The sequence below is a fragment of the Mobula hypostoma genome, chromosome 1 (genome assembly GCF_963921235.1).
Source record: "Mobula hypostoma chromosome 1, sMobHyp1.1, whole genome shotgun sequence".
NCBI lineage: Eukaryota > Metazoa > Chordata > Chondrichthyes > Myliobatiformes > Myliobatidae > Mobula > Mobula hypostoma.
The window spans coordinates 227469217-227485962 of NC_086097.1; the positions used below are offsets into that span (position 1 = coordinate 227469217).

Here is a 16746-nt window from a genome sequence, read left to right on the forward strand (position 1 = left end):
CGCGCAACAGCCATCCAGGAGAGATGCCACTGGAAGCGGTGCGCGAGGAATCCAAAGTACGGAAAATGCACTGGTGTTCGTGCAATACTGAAGGCAAAACCCTGCAGGCCAGCTCTCCCATCAATTTTACTTTCAAATGTTTGATCGCTGGAAAATAAACTAGGCTACCTGTGTCTGAGACGGAATCAGCGTGAGATGAAGGACAGATACGCGCTCATCTTGACTGAAATACCACCCCTGAAGCGGCCATCTAACTAGAGTGTTTCACCTCTTTTTGGGCAGACAGAATTCACACGAGCTGTCACAAGACCCGTAGTGGAGGAGTATGTATCTGCATTAAAAAGAACTGGTGTGTGAACACTTCGGTAGTGGAGACCCATAGTTTGCATATGGTAGAGTTCTTAATGGTGAAACACAGACCCTTCTGTTTACCAAAGAAGTTCACTGCTATTGTGACTGAGGCTGTATACATCCCCCCCAACACCCCCCCCCCGTGCTAATGCTGGGGAAGCATTGTGTGAGCTCTATGGCGCCATCAGTGACTTACAAACCAACTCCAATAGTTCCTTTATTGTTGTTGGCAACTTCAACCGTGCTGTCTTAAAAACAGTCCTGCCTAAATTCTGTCAGTGCACTGATTTTGCTTCCACAGGTGAGAACACATTAGGCCTGCTTAATACCAACATCAGAATCAGAATCAGGTTTTTTATTACCAGCATTTGTCGTGAAATTTGTTAACTTAGCAGCAGCAGTTCGATGTAATACATAATACAGAAGTAATAAATAAATAAATCCATTACAGTATACAGTATGTGTATTGAATAGATAAAAAATCATGCAATAAACAAATAATATATATTCAAAAAGTGAAGGTTCAATGTCTATTTAGTAATCAGTTGACAGAGGAGAAGAAGCTGTTCCTGAATCATTGAGTGTGTGAGGAGGTACAGAAGTAAACTTCTGTACCTCCTTCCTGATGGTAGCAATGAGAAGAGGGCATGCCCTGGGTGGTGGGGGTCCTTAATGATGGACACTGTCTTCCTAAGGCACCACTCCTTGTAGGTGTCTTGGATAGTACTAAAAATAAGTGAGGTAGTGTTCGTGGTTCATGGCAGAGGGGAAGAAGCTGTTCCTGAATCGCTGAGTGTGTGCCTTCAGACTTCTGTACCTCCTACCTGATGATAACAGTGAGAAAACACTGGGTGCTGGAGGTCCTTAATAATGGACGCTGCCTTTCTGAGACACCGCTCCTTGAAGATGTCCTGGATACCTTGCAGGCTAGTACTCAAGATGGAGCTGACTAAATTTACAACCCTCTACAGCTTCTTTCGGTCCTGTGCATTTGTGCTCCCTCCCCCCGCCCCCATATCAGACAGTGACGTACCCTGTCAGAATGCTCTCCACGGTAAATTTATCAAAGTTTTTGAGTGTATTTGTTGATATACCTAGAGAAATACATTTAGGACGTCACCATTATTAAATGCATCTATGTGAGGGCAAATCAGAAACAGGGCTTAAATGCTATGTCTTGATCTGGACTAGATTCTGCATACTAGTGAACCCCAACCTTCCTTCCTTTGATACAATTTAAAACTCATTATAGAACTGCAAACAGGTTTTAAGCAGCCCACTACTTTGATGTCAGATCTTTATCAAACTTGGTCAATAAACTCTATGGCTATTATTTTTAGACATGTACTCACTTCAGAATATTTGTATAACTGGACTGTCAAATCCTGTTGCTCTTCTACAGCTTATGGTTATTCACCAGTTACAAAGCACTCTGATATTTCTTCTTGGGCCCGTAGTTGGTCAACTCAACTATTTCATGACAAACACTGCCATTTTCTGCCCAATCAATTTTATTTAATGTCCCTTTGCGAACTTTCTGCATGTTACCCACCCTATTTCAAAACTAGAGACAGGATTTCCGGTGTTAGTGCAATGAGCCAGTTTTGATGTTGATTCTCATGCATTCTAATTGAAAGATAAAGGAGCTACAACATTTTCTCTTAATAGAAAAAAGCATAAAACCTGATATGTGTAAGGTATGAAATTTAGCAGGAAGAGAATGAGATGACTAAGCATCCAAAACTGTTGTAATATACTGAGTAACTTTACATGTTTGGTTGACTTGACAGTATAAAATGCAATATTGTTTTCCCCAGAAAAGGAAGCATCTATTCTACCACAGCTTCGGTCACATCAATTTTTCTGAATAAGTGTTATTTATTGGGGAGTAAAGTTAATCTACAATATATCTTTAAATATTTCATATGTACTGCAACACAAATATATTCCCATCATTACAGATTTGATTTTATGTCTTTGGCCTATAAATAATGTGAAGCATACTGTATATTTATAGGGTTGATTTTTTTCCTTATTTATGTGTGTACGTAAAGGCAATGGAAATTAACTAGTACAAGCATTTTTGTTGCTTTCGAACAGCTGCATACACTTGACAGAGAAAATCTGAAACATGAAAGTCAGCTGGAAGAGGAACAGACCCACCGTCATCAGCTGGAATTGCAGTTGGAAACCCTTGGTCAGACCATCTTATCCCTTAGGACCCAGCTGAAAAGTCAAAGATTAGCTGGTGAGTGAGTAACTTCACTTGATGGGGAGTTGGCTTCGAATCTAACCATTCTTTTAAGTTGAACAAAAATCAGTCAGTGTTCCCCAAAAACAAAGAGTTGAAAATTTAACTAGAGAAACTTTAGTTATAGTAATATTGGAAAATACAAATATTACTGATCCAGTAATACTAGACAAATTTTATTGGATCCAGAAAGTTGGGGAATTTTCTGCTCAGCTGCAAAAAAAAAGCATTGAAAAACTCAGTCAAAATATATGAGCTAACAAAGGAAATTGAGTATTTTAATCCAGCTTCTCCCACGGAATAATAGGTTCTGATTGAATAAATTCAAAGAGCAAAATAGTGGCGTAAGTTTATTTACTTGAAAGAGACGATGTCCACAAAAACTGTTAATAGAGATAAAATGATACTGTTGATTTAATCCATAAACCATTCGTAATGTAGAATTTACACAAAATATTTATCAATTGCAGATTTACAGGAAAAAACCTGTGCAATATCAAAAAGAGGAGTTCATAAAAATTCTAAGCATCGCTATCCAGACCACTAAAAAGACTACTGAAGAAAGTAAAGGAAATGTTATGAATTCTGCATAATTAAAACTCCTTAAGGTTTAAAAACAATAGATTGGATTTATTTTTTTTCTCTGAAAGGGAGCCATTTTTAAGATGCAGGAGTGAAATGTGAAGCAGTTGAGTAGTTAATTTGTTTTAACTGGATATGCACTGTTGTCACCAGAGATGATTTAACATCTCAACAGCTGCTAGTGAAGTGGATGAGGTCCTATTTATTAAATTTATTACAAGATTCCACATATTTAAACAACAATAAATATGAATTGCTTGTCAAGTCCATGAAAAGTTATGAATAAAGGTATTGGAATGTTGAGATAAAACTGAGAACTGGAAAGTCACAACAGGTCAGTCAGCATCTGTGGAGAAAGAAATAGGATTTGCAAACAATGGTTTTAAAAAGACGCATGACCCAGAAAGGGGAAAGGAGAAATTTGGACAAAAGAGAAATCTAGTGATAGAATGGAATGTAGGTGAGATTAAATGATAATGATGTCTGGCAAGGTGGGTGTTAATCAGATGTGATGAAGCCAGGATGGATCTACAGGGCTGGAGTGGGGAGGGTCACAGCCTTATACAGGCCTCTGACACACCATAACATGCCTGCCATCAGATATCTATCTATGCTAATACCATCTACCAGCATTCAGCCTGCAGCCTTATATGACATGGCATTTCAAGTGATAATCGAAATACTTCTTAAGTTTTGTAAGAATATATGCCTCCACCAACCCCTCAGGCAGTCCTCAGGTTATGACCGGTTTCCAATCCTGCGAACTGTTCATAACCCAAACTGTTCCTGTTGTAAATGTACAAAGTCAGCGTGTGGGAGCGGATGACAGAAGCAACTGTGATGGGAGAGTGAACAGACGCAAGAAGAGTGGCCACCAACTGGCCTCATTAAATAAGTGAGTGAGTGAGTCTGCCCTGTGCCCCAGCTCCGCTCAGTACGGCTCGGCCCTCAATTGTTACAGCTTGGAGGTGCCAGGAGGAGAAGTAGGGTAGGGAGAGAAGACAAATGGAAATGTCCATTATCACCCAGCAGAAGATCCCCATCCAATCTCCCAAACCCTCATCCACATGTACAAGGTGTCCTTAATCTACGTGTTCAAAACCTGCGGACAGCCTGCAAATGGAATGGTAGAATCATAATCCGATATAGATGGATTCTAGACGATGGCAATCTGCAGGTCTGAAAGGTGAAGTTCTGGTATGTTGGACTTCATTGGAAATGTATAGAAAGTTAGGGACAGGAGGGTCAATCAGGAACAGAGAAACCCAGGACCAGGCCTGCAGACTGAGTGGAGAGTTCCACAAGGCAGTTGTCCAATGTACTTTTGGTCTCTCTATTGACCAGGAATGGTGTCAAGATCTGTACATTAAATGAAATTAAGGAAATTTTGCCCGAAAAGGATGCCTGAAACCTAGACAGGTACAGAACCTATAGTAATGGAGTAACCAACTCAGTGACCTTAATGACATGCTCTGCCAACTGTAAGAACTTCATTCCTTTCTCCCAGTTTCTCCCAGAGATCCCAGCAGTGGAATCAATGTTTCTGCTTCATCACGTTTCTTGTGACAATATGGTATTCACTGTATGCACATTTCCAAGAAGTGAGTGCAAAGCTCTCTGGAATCAACATCCAGGTCATCAAAGGGAATCCTCCAGACCAAGAACTCCCAGTTGCTTTGTTCAGATTGAAGTCATTCATCGAATCAGTGATTGAAGATTATATGCCTGCTGTCAAGAAGCAAGGTACTGAGTACTTGATGCTCTGTATGTGCTGCACAGCAGCTGGCTGTTAAACCTGTGAAATCATGTCCAGACTCCGTACATCTCAGAATTAGTGTGATGTCCATGGTGCAGCTTTTGTGTAGTCAATAGCAGGAATTATTATAGAGAAGCTCACTATCCTGGTAAACAACATGATTACTCCATGTGAAGCTCGTTTAGTCACCAGGAGACCCTTACGTTTACCTGGATTGAAAGCTATTTGCCAATCCTCAGCCCATATACTTAGCTGATTAAGATCTCCCTCTAATCTTTCATTACCTTGTACTCTATCTACAACACCAACTATTTTAGTATCATCTGTAAACTTCTGAATTGTGCCTTGTACATTCACATCAAAATCATTTATGTAAATTACAAACAACAAAGGTCCCAGCATGAACTCATGGCGTACCACAAGACAATGATCTCCAGTCTGAAGAACAACTGTCAACCGTCACCCTCTGCTTCCTACCACCGAGCCAATTAGAAATTCAATCCGCTATCTCCTGGATGCCATGCAATTTAACCTTCCACACTGGCCTTGTAAAAGGCCTTCCCTAAGGTTGGAGCAGGTATCATATTTCATAAGGATGCTTCTCGCCTGATATGTAAGCAAAAGAAATACTACCTGAAAATGACCTCCTGCTCAACTTCCTCTTCCTCCTGGGTCTTTTGGAAGCTTCATTCTGCTCCACTCCTCCACCTCTCCTTTCCTTGTGTTCTGTTTATTCTCCCAGACATCCTTCACACTCAAGAGAAATAACAATTTGCACATCCATTGATTTGTATGGAAACTTGGAACCAAGCCGACAGCCTGTAGCTCTTTCCATATCACTCCATGCACGTTTAGAAAGATGTTATCAACAGCCAGACTCATGTATACTTCAGGCAGCAGTACATAGATAGTATTCCCAAGCTAACTCAATAATCCATTAAAATATCTGATTATTCAGTTGGGGTATGAGGGGAGAGTGTGAAAATTATTCATACTGTGGAACACCAATTTATCAGTGCAAGATTTGAAAAGGTCATTAGCTAACTGTTGAACTCCATTTGGGCATCGCTAACTATTAATGGTATAATCCTCCATTTCCACAGGATTTACTTTTGCAGTAGCTTTACATTTCATCATGTGTGTGGCAGCTTGCAAAATTCATAGTGCAAGCAAATCAATATGCGTGCTGTTGACTAAATCACAAGCAACTCAATCATCAGCACTACAGACCCAATTTTTGGGACTTAGTTCTTTGCAGCACAGAATTAGGTCAAATCTACTCAGCCCAGGGCTGCCCTTTGAATACTGTACATCACTGTAATCAATCCATGCCTCACATTTACCTGGCACTATCCAGGAGGTTTTGATTTCTTGGCAGAGTCGGCAGTGGAAACATTCGCTAAGGCCAGTAGTTACAAGGGTGAAGGGTGAATCATTGGCAAAGGGCATCTGGGCACCTCAGTAGCATAGCAATTAGTGCAACAGTATACAGCTCAAGGCATTCCCGAGTTTGGAGTTAAGTTCGGGCACTGTTCTGCAAGGTGTCTCTGTGTGTCCTCCCTGTGGAATGAGCAGGTTTTCCCCAGGTGTTCTGTTCCCTCCCACAGTCCAAAGACATACCGGGTAGGTTACTGGTCATTGTAAAGTGTCCTGTGATTAGGTTAGGGTTAATTGGGGTTGTGGGGTTGCTGGGTTTCTGGGGCAGCGTGGCTTGAAGGGCTGGAAGCTGGAAGGGCCTACTCCATGCTGTTTCACTAAACAAGATAAATAAATAAACCCCAGTCCTCAAAAATTCCCTGAACTCAGCTTAAACTTCTGAAATAACCACTCTCTGTAATAGTTTCTAAAAATCTTTAAATACTTTCCAAAAATATTTTAAAAGGTGACTGTAAAAATCTGAAAATGTCTAGTAATTTTTTCAATATTCCAAAAGCATCATTAGGTTTGGGGTTTGGCCTGAACCAAGCTCCCCAACTTCACAGCACTTTAGCAGGGATAACTTTGGAAATTTCCTGCCAAGCTGTCTACATCTACCAGCAGGATCCAGCCCATTATTTTTAAACCATGGCTTGCTGGTAAGGTTTGGTATATGCGATATTAGCCTTGAGCAATAATTATTACCTTAAAGATGTCACCAGTGTGCATCAAGTGTACAATAAAGACTCCGATAAGGCTTCACTTCACGTGTGGTGTACAGTTAGAATAATACGATGTCATCCCAATGAAATTTATACAGTTCTTCCAGGGCTCAACAGGTGGATGCAAGGAGGCTATTTCCCATATCTGAAGAGTTTGGGACCAGGTCTGTCAGTTTCAGCATAAGCGAAAGACCATTTGGGACTAAGATGAGGAGAAACTTCTTCACCCAGAGGGTGGTGAGACTTGCATTTTCCTACCAGAAAGCTGTGAAGGCCAGGTGACTGAGTTCACTTAAGGTGGAGATCAGTCGAGTGCTGGATATTCAGGAAATCATGGGATATGGAGCTAGGTCAGGAAAATGAAGCTAAGATAGAAGATCCACCGTGATCAGGATTCAAGAGCCAAATGGCAGCACTGGTTGTTAGTAATGCAGTGAAAAATTTCAAAAGCTGTCCATGTCACACACAGTCTAGTTTGAGTTCCTTGACATTTTGTTCAAAGTTGGGAATCACTTTTCACACATGCATTGCAGTAGGGAATATGTGAAATGGATGTGAATATTCACTAATTGTAAGAAATTATCTAATTGCTTAGATATAATTGTGTTACACCAGCTAGTAGTTTATATTTATTTATAACTATGTTGGGAGAAATCGCTTGGCATTGCTCACTATGTATTAAAGGATATATTTTATAAGTACAAGAATCATTAAACTATCTGACACAAAAGATTACATACTATTTAAATAAACTTTACATAATCTATCTAGTCTTTTATGGCCAAGTTCCAACTAAGGTCAGGTAGGGCTTTGCCATTTTATTATTGATTCTGAGTGTATTTAAAGATTGATTAACTATCACCTGAAAAAGAGTGGCTATCTTTATCCTTATAACATTTTTTAACAACTCGTCAATTTTCCAGAACTTTATAAAAGGGAAATGTGGTCTTAAAATAAAGCAAGACTGGAAGGCGAGCATTTATAGAATTCGCGTGTGAATTCATATTTCACCTCCCAATTTAATCAGAGAACTTTTTATACAATAATTGTTTTGCAGTTTAGAATTACAAAGCAAATATCAGTATTAAACTGAGGAATACAGATAGTGGATTACACTTCTCTATGATGCAGCAACACCCATCATAGTCATCACCAAATTGGATCTTTAATATTTCTTCTCTTTTCAATGCTTTTTATTATTATTATCCAAAATTAACACGAGTACATCGAAGTAAGCAACACTTTTAATGTCTTAAGAAAAAAAACATTATTTTAAAGATTGAAAATATTTTGGTGATTAAAAAAAACCCCTACCAAGCAAGAAAAAGGTCTTTTATATTTCTACTATAATGTACCTCAAATGCAAACAGATTTTCAGGAGTAAATAAGTCTACACTACAGGTATCAAAAGGCTGCAGCCTTACACTGGCAGTTTCTATTGTAAAATAGATGGACAAAAGTTAACATAGTGTATGAGGATGCAACTTTTTTGTGTATTTATATAAAATCAAAATATGATTGAATAATTTCTAAGGATATGATTTCTCTATATCTATATCCTCTCTGATTTCCTATATTTTAGAGTTTATGTATGAAAACAAAATAGAAATACTGTTGAAATTAAAGTTCAGGGTGACTATTCCTAATACATTGACTGTTCTATTTATTATAAATTACTATGATTGCACATGGCACATATAGATGGAGACGTAACATAAAGATTTTTACTCCTCATGTATGTGAAGGATGTACAAAATTAAATGAATTCAGCAATTTTCTCTACCAGAAGATGAGGACATCACCCACATCAGTGATGTCAGAAAATTTGGCTTCTAATGCAAAGCCACAAAGCTCCAGTACATTGGAGAGATTTCACTTTTATTTGGATTAAACGTAATTCCTTACAAATTACATCATGAAAATCAGCCACGGAAAGATATTCCACAGGACACTCATCTCACCGTATCATGCTATCCTTTCAATCTCATGTAGCTTTAACTTTAGTAGTATTTATGATATTTGAATTAAATGCTTAATGAGCTCCAGGGTTCAAAATTCTCAATTTTAACTACAGAGTGCACTCCAGGTAAAATTATTTGTGTATAAAAAACATCGAATTGCAACTAATTGTTAAAAGAAGCTGTCATTTTCCATCTCTAAACCAGTTATTTTAAAAATATTGGTAAGTAATTGACAAACTAATGAATTTATTTCATAAGGTTTCTAATATGATATTATTAGGCAAACCTTGTTCTTTTTTGAAGTTTGATTACTGAATTCTTTTACATTTTAAATATAGATCTATTTAATTTCTTCTGCAACCAAAGACGTTAGGGGCTGTTTCACTAACAATATTCTGAGTAGTTGAAATGTATTTGATGAAAAATTTAATACCATTCTCTGGCGACATTCTATTTCGATTTGCTTCCTCAATTGTCAAGAGGTGCAAAATTATCAAGTGTACATCCATGACTCAGTATCAGTCATCTGATTCTCTTTCTGAGTTGCTATTTGTTGACAATTTCATCATGTAGTATAATATATTTTAACACAGTCTGCATATAATATTTCTTAACACCTTTGAGTAATCATGATATCAAACAGGGTTACATTTATTTTTATATATTCAACTGACTCAAGAGTAAAGTTGCTTATTATTCAAAATGATGAGAGTTGATTAAGTTAAGGAAAAATAAGACTTGCTATTCAAAGAATGGCATTGTTTTCGGTACTCTAATAGTATTGCTTTGGGTAGCAACAATTCAGTCATGATGATGACTGCTGTACACTACAAACTCAGCAGAATACAGACAAGTGTCCACTATTAACTAATTTTCTTCTGCAATGAATTTTTTACAGTTATAGTGTGTTTATGTGTCTTGTCAGAAAAATAATAAAATGATTAACAGAAAATATTGAAAACCTGATTTGTGGCAAGATTCTTTATTTTACTGATGTGGTTACTTTCCAAATAAAATAATTTAAATAAACATGAATATGAGTTATGTAGTTTTTAGTTCCAATATATTATAGCACACCATTAATTAGTTGTGTTATGATTATGATTTTCATATGTTTAACGTCAGAATTCCATACCAACATATTTAATGAAGAGTAATATTTGAAAATTTGCAATTTTTCATGCTGGGTTTGGATTCAAATAGTTTCACATGTAAAAGTTAAGTGCTAAAATCAGAATATGCTTCTCACAAGCAGAAGTATAACATTCCTTTGATTCTCCAATTTCTTTGTTAAATATGATTTCCATAATATTGGCACAGTTTTTAAAAATGAAAGCACTTCAGTTGGATTGATTTCTGATTGAGGTTAAAATGTCTCTCAGCACATATGAATATAAGATGATAGAAATTAGCTATCACCACGGCAAATAATCTCTTATTGAAATAAACATGGTGAATCACTTTCTACTTTGTCTTCATAGATTTATCATGTACCTCAAGGACTTACTAATACTGTGCTCCATCTTTGTATATCTGTAATAGAAATTGAAGACCACTATAATTTCTCATTTAAATGAAGAGCTACCAGGAATCAATGCATGAATATCAACCAAATTCTGTTTGGACTTCCATAAATATCACAATTCAATTATATTGTGCTAGACAACATTTCCTTTCCTTTTCTTCAATAACACTCATAGCAACTTCAAAGATAGTGCCTTTAGTGCCTTATCACATTAATCATAAGGAATAATTTATTTTGGCTTAATGTAACAACAAAATGAACTATTATGGTAACACCAGATTAAAACTCACTTTGGTCCGATCTGGGGTTAGCCTGGTTTGTTTTAATGTTATAATCTTGAAATTACATTTATACCATTAAATAGGCACATAACAATGGTAAAATTGCTTTCTGAATAATATTCTATTAATACTAGGAATGACAAAATTTAGAGGAAGTGTACTGGTAAAAGACAAATCATACTTGCTAAATGGGCAGAAGTCAATAGATTTCCTTTTCTAAAAAGGAATTGGGGTTTTACAAACCAAAATACCTTGACCACTTTCAGATGCCATCTACATAGTTCTATTTTTAAAAAATCAAACCCAAATTCCAATTCTGAAACTGTCAATTATTAGCCAGAGCTTCTGAATTACCAGACTACTAACAAAGTCACAGCTATATCCTCCGTAGTATCCAAAACGTCTTCAACGAGCAGTGCCTCAGGAAGCTGGTGTCCATCGTTAAAGACCCCGACCACCCAGGACATGTCTTCTTCTCATTGTTACTGTCAGGAAGGAGGTACAGAAGCCTAAAGGAACACACTCAACCATTCAGGAATAGCTTCTTCCACTCTGCTATCCAATCTCTAAATGGACCTTGAACCCATGAATACTACCTCACTACTTTTTTTTATTTTTTTCAGTTTCTGCACTATTTTACATACATATATATGCTTACTGTAATTCAGTTTTTAAAAAATATTTATCATGTGTTGCATTGTTCTGCTGCCACAAAGTTAACAAATTTCACGACATGCCGATGATATTAAACCTGATTCTCATATCAATGCATCTGAATTGGATGATGCTAGAAAATTAATTTCACCATTAAACCTGATGCAGGCAGCACACAAAATTGTGCTTGCTGCTTATGGGCATGGTTTATGTGTTAATAATTTCCTTAGTGTATTAATAGGAGATATAGTTTTGAGAGTGACTAACCTAAATTGAGGCTAGTCAGAGTAGATTGAAGCCAACCTACATGGCAACAAGACCAGTGATGGGATTTATTCTCAGGTTTCAGCAAATTGCTAGAGGTAATGGTAGAACTTGGGAGGGAAAATGGGACTTAGATTTTCAGGCATAATATTGAATGTCTTTGTAAACTCGAGAGAAAAAAAAGAGAGGCCTTCCACTTATTAGAGGGGGTTGGAAGGCTCCCCAGAAACAAACTAAAACTGCATTGTGAAGAGACAAACAACAGGAATTCTGCAGATGCTGGAAATTCAAGCAACACACATCAAAGTTGCTGGTGAATGCAGCAGGCCAAGCAGCATCTCGAGGAAGAGGTACAGTCGACGTTTCAGGCCGAGACCCTTCATCAGTCCTGACGAAGGGTCTCGGCCTGAAACGTCGACTTTACCTCTTCCTCGAGATGCTGCCTGGCCTGCTGCGTTCACCAGCAACTTTGATGTGGATTGTGAAGAGACAATAGTTAACAATAAAGTTTGGAATGCAGCACTAATGACCACAAATTGTTAATCACCTCCAATTACGAAGGTTAATGTATGCCCCTTTGAACATCACATCATGCCACTTGCAACACCAGCCTCATTACTCAATGTGCCAATTATCATTTTTAAGGACAGGACTTAACTCACGTTTTGCACACCACACCTTCACATAGCCGCCCACCTACAACCAAATCAAGCCTCACAGCCTCATCCCATGTACGGCTAGTCATGTTGCATCACCCGCACGTATTAATGGTGCTCACCATCATGCTTCTCTGTTCTGTGCAGGAGAGATCCCTGTCATATAGTTATGTCAATGTAATATAATCTGGTGACTGTAAAGGCATCATCATACCTGTGTGTATATCAATGATGTAAGCATAGTTTCTTGGGGATTTCTGTAATTAGAGTTAGAATAACACCCTTGTTTGAAGCCCCTGTGTAGTGTAATTGTTCATGTAAGTAGAAATTAACCAGTCTCCAGTGGTTTTCCATGCTACCACTGGACTTTACGCGAGGATATATTACAACCGTTGATGCAATTGGTGACAATGATTAGAAAAAGCTTTTAAAAAATCATTTCACAGCATTGACCTTATCCTTGGCCCCTGAAAGCTCCACAGTTCCAAGCAAAATGACAAAAGAATACCCTAAAGGTAGAATCTTCTCAGTGCAGGCTCAGTAAACGTGTCCTGTGCCGGATCCGAGGATCAGGTCAAGGGGCAGATAACGAGAGCTCCACACATATTTTCACATGTTCCCGAGGCTCCACCTATCAGTTTGTAAAGGAAAATTAATGCAACGTAGAGAGGGTAAATGTGTAAATAGTGAAACAGGCTGAAAGTAAATGTGCAAACAGAGGCTGAAAGAAAACTAGAGTAGCATAGCACAGTTTTGGTAAAAAAAAGAGTCAGAAAATAGCAAGTCTGCAGATGCTGGAAATCCAAAGCAACACACACAACTCAGCAGGTCATGCAGTATCTATGGAAATTGTAGTAATTCCTACTCTGAAAAAGGCACACTTAACAATTTCATGCCCAAGAAACAACTATCTCAAACTTCAAAACCGTTACGTATATACAGAGGCTTTCACAACCCGTACAGCATGGCAGGGACACTATACTGTATACAAAGCACACCAGAAGTAAAAAGAAACGGAAGTGAAACCCCCATTTCCTAACTAGTATTAACTTACTTTTAATAATGCTCACATTACAACAATGAATACATGGTTGACGTTTGGGACAAGACCCTTCTTTGGAGGAGGAAGGAGGGGGAAAGATGCCAGAACAAAAAGGGGAAGTGAAAGTGGCTAGGTGATAGGTGAAGATACGTGGCTGTGATAGGTGATAGGTGAAGATACGTGGCTGTGGTAGCCAGTCTGGGTGGGTACATGGTCGAAGAGTCAGAGAGCAGCAGAGATCACAGAGGGTTGCACTGAACTCCTGCCGAAGAGGAGATTTAAACTTCTTCAGGGTAGGCATCACTTGGAAAGACCGTGTAGTAGAGCAGCAAATCATAAACACGAGAATGTCTGCGGATGCTAGAAATCCAGAGTAACACACACAAAATGCTGGAGAAACTCATCAGGCCAGGCAGCATCTATGGCAAGCAAGTTTCACAGGCAACTTGAGAGTAAAACAAGGCATGTGAATCGAGCCATAGGGTCATGCAGCACTGACTCAGGCCCTTGGGTCCAACTTATCTATGCTGACAAACACAAGGAAATCTGCCAGTGCTGGGAATCCAAGCAACACACACAAAATGCTGGAGGAACTCAGCAGGTCAGGCAGCATCTGTGGAAAAGAATAAATGTTTCAGGCTAAGACCCTTCATCAGGACTCATGGGATGAAACGTCAACTGTTAACACTTTTCCATAGATGCCACCTGGCCTGCTGAGTACCTGGAACATCTTGTGTGCGTTTCTCATCTATGCTGACCAAGTTGTCTACCTGAGTTATCCTGTGTTTGGCACGTATCCCCCTAAATCTTTCCTATACATGTACTATTCTAAATGTCTTTTAAATGTTGTGATTGCATCTGCCTGTTCCACTTCCTTTAGTAGCTTGTTTCACCTACCCACCACCCTCTGTGTGAAAAAATTTCCCCGTTTATGCATTTTAAATCTCTGCCCTCTAGTTGTAGACTCCCTTACCCTGGGAAAACAGACGGTGACCATCCACCTTATCTATAGAACGTAGAACATAGAATAGTACAGCACAGTACAGGCCCTTCGGCCCACATTGTTGTGCTGACCCCTCAAACTCTGCCTCCCATATAACCCACCCCCACCTTAAATTCCTCTGTATACCTGTCTAGTAGTCTCTTAAACTTCACTAGTGTATCTGCCTCCACCGCTGACTCAGGCAGTGCATTCCACACACCAACCACTCTCTGAGTAAAAAACCTTCCTCTAATATGCCCCTTGAATTTCCCACCCCTTACCTTAAAGTCATGTCCTCTTGTATTGAGCAGTGGTGCCCTGGGGAAGAGGTGCTGACTATCCACTCTATCTATCCCTCTTATTATCTTATACACCTCTATCATGTCTCTTCTCATCCTCCTTCTCTCCAAAGAGTAAAGCCCTAGCTCCCTTAATCTCTGATCATAATGCATACTCTCTAAACCAGGCAGCATCCTGGTAAATCTCCTCTGTACTTTTTCCAATGCTTCTACATCCTTCCTATAGTGAGGTGACCAGAACTGGATACAGTACTCCAAGTGTGGCCTAACCAGAGTTTTACAGAGCTGCATCATTACATCACGACTCTTAAACTCTATCCCTCGACGTATGAAAGCTAACACCCCATAAGCTTTCTTAACTACCCTATCCACCTGTGAGGCAACTTTCAGGGATCTGTGGACATGTACCCCCCAGATCCCTCTGCTCCTCCACACTACCAAGTATCCTGCCATTTACTTTGTACTCTGCCTTGGAGTTTGTCCTTCCAAAGTGTACCACCTCACACTTCTCCAGGTTGAACTCCATCTGCCACTTCTCAGCCGTCTTCTGCATCCTATCAATGTCTCTCTGCAATCTTCGACAATCCTCTACACTATCTACAACACCACCAACCTTTGTGTCGTCTGCAAACTTGCCAACCCAGCCCTCCACCCCCACATCCAGGTCATTAATAAAAATCACGAAGAGCAGCGATCCCAGAACAGATCCTTGTGGGACACCACTAGTCACAATCCTCCAGTCCGAATGTACTCCCTCCGCCATGACCCTCTGCCTTCTGCAGGCAAACCAATTCTGAATCCACCTGGCCAAACTTCCCTGGATCCCATGCCTTCTGACTTTCTGAATAACCCTACCGTCTCGAACCTTGTCAAATGCCTTACTAAAATCCATATAGATCACATCCACTGCACTTCCCTCATCTATATGCCTGGTCACCTCCTCAAAGAACTCTATCAGGGTTGTTAGACACGATCTGCCCTTCACAAAGCCATGCTGACTGTCCCTGATCAGACCATGATTCTCTAAATGATCATAGATCCTATCCCTAACAATCTTTTCCAACAGCTTTTCCACCACAGACGTAAGGCTCACTGGTCTATAATTACCCGGACTATCCCTACTACCTTTTTTGAACAAGTGGACAACATTCGCCTCCCTCCAATCCTCCGGTACCATTCCCATGGACAACGAGGACATGAAGATCCTAGCCAGAGGCTCAACAATCTCCTCCCTCGCCTTGTGGAGCAGCCTGGGGAATATTCCGTCAGGCCCCGGGGACTTATCCGTCCTAATGTATTTTAACAACTCCAACACCTCCTCTCCCTTAATATCAACATGCTCCAGAACATCAACCTCACTCATATTGTCGCCACCATCATCAAGTTCCCTCTCATTGGTGAATACTGAAGAGAAGTATTCATTGAGGACCTCGCTCACTTCCACAGCCTCCAGGCACATCTTCCCACCTTTATCTCTAATCGGTCCTACCTTCACTCTGTCATCCTTTTTTTCTTCACGTAATTGAAGAATGCCTTGGGGTTTTCCTTTACCCTACTCGCCAAGGCTTTCTCATGCCCCCTTCTTGCTCTTCTCAGCCCCTTCTTAAGCTCCTTTCTTGCTTCCCTATATTCCTCAATAGACCCATCTGATCCTTGCTTCCTAAACCTCATGTACGCTGCCTTTTTCCACCTTACTAGATTCTCCACCTCACTTGTCACCCATGGTTCCTTCACCCTACCATTCTTTATCTTCCTCACCGGGACAAATTTATCTCTAATATCCTGCAAGAGATCTCTAAACATTGACCACATGTCCATAGTACATTTCCCTGCAAAAACTTCATCCCAATTCACACCCGCAAGTTCTAGCCTTAGAGCCTCATAATTTACCCTTCCCCAATTAAAAATTTTCCTGTCCTGTCTGATTCTATCTTTTCCATGATAATGCTAAAGGCCAGGGAGTGGTGGTCACTGTCCCCCTGTTGCTCACCCACTGAGAGATCT

General features: G+C 39.5%; 1 protein-coding gene across 1 annotated transcript in view; it reads left to right on the forward strand.

The window, feature by feature from the left end:
* The window catches only part of LOC134349574 (paramyosin), a 674039-nt gene that overhangs the window by 583070 nt on the left and 74223 nt on the right, over nucleotides 1-16746 (forward strand). The window contains exon 25 of the mRNA XM_063054149.1: nucleotides 2452-2599. Within this exon, the coding sequence (XP_062910219.1) occupies nucleotides 2452-2599 (148 nt within the window). The remainder of the gene's footprint in view (nucleotides 1-2451; nucleotides 2600-16746) is intronic.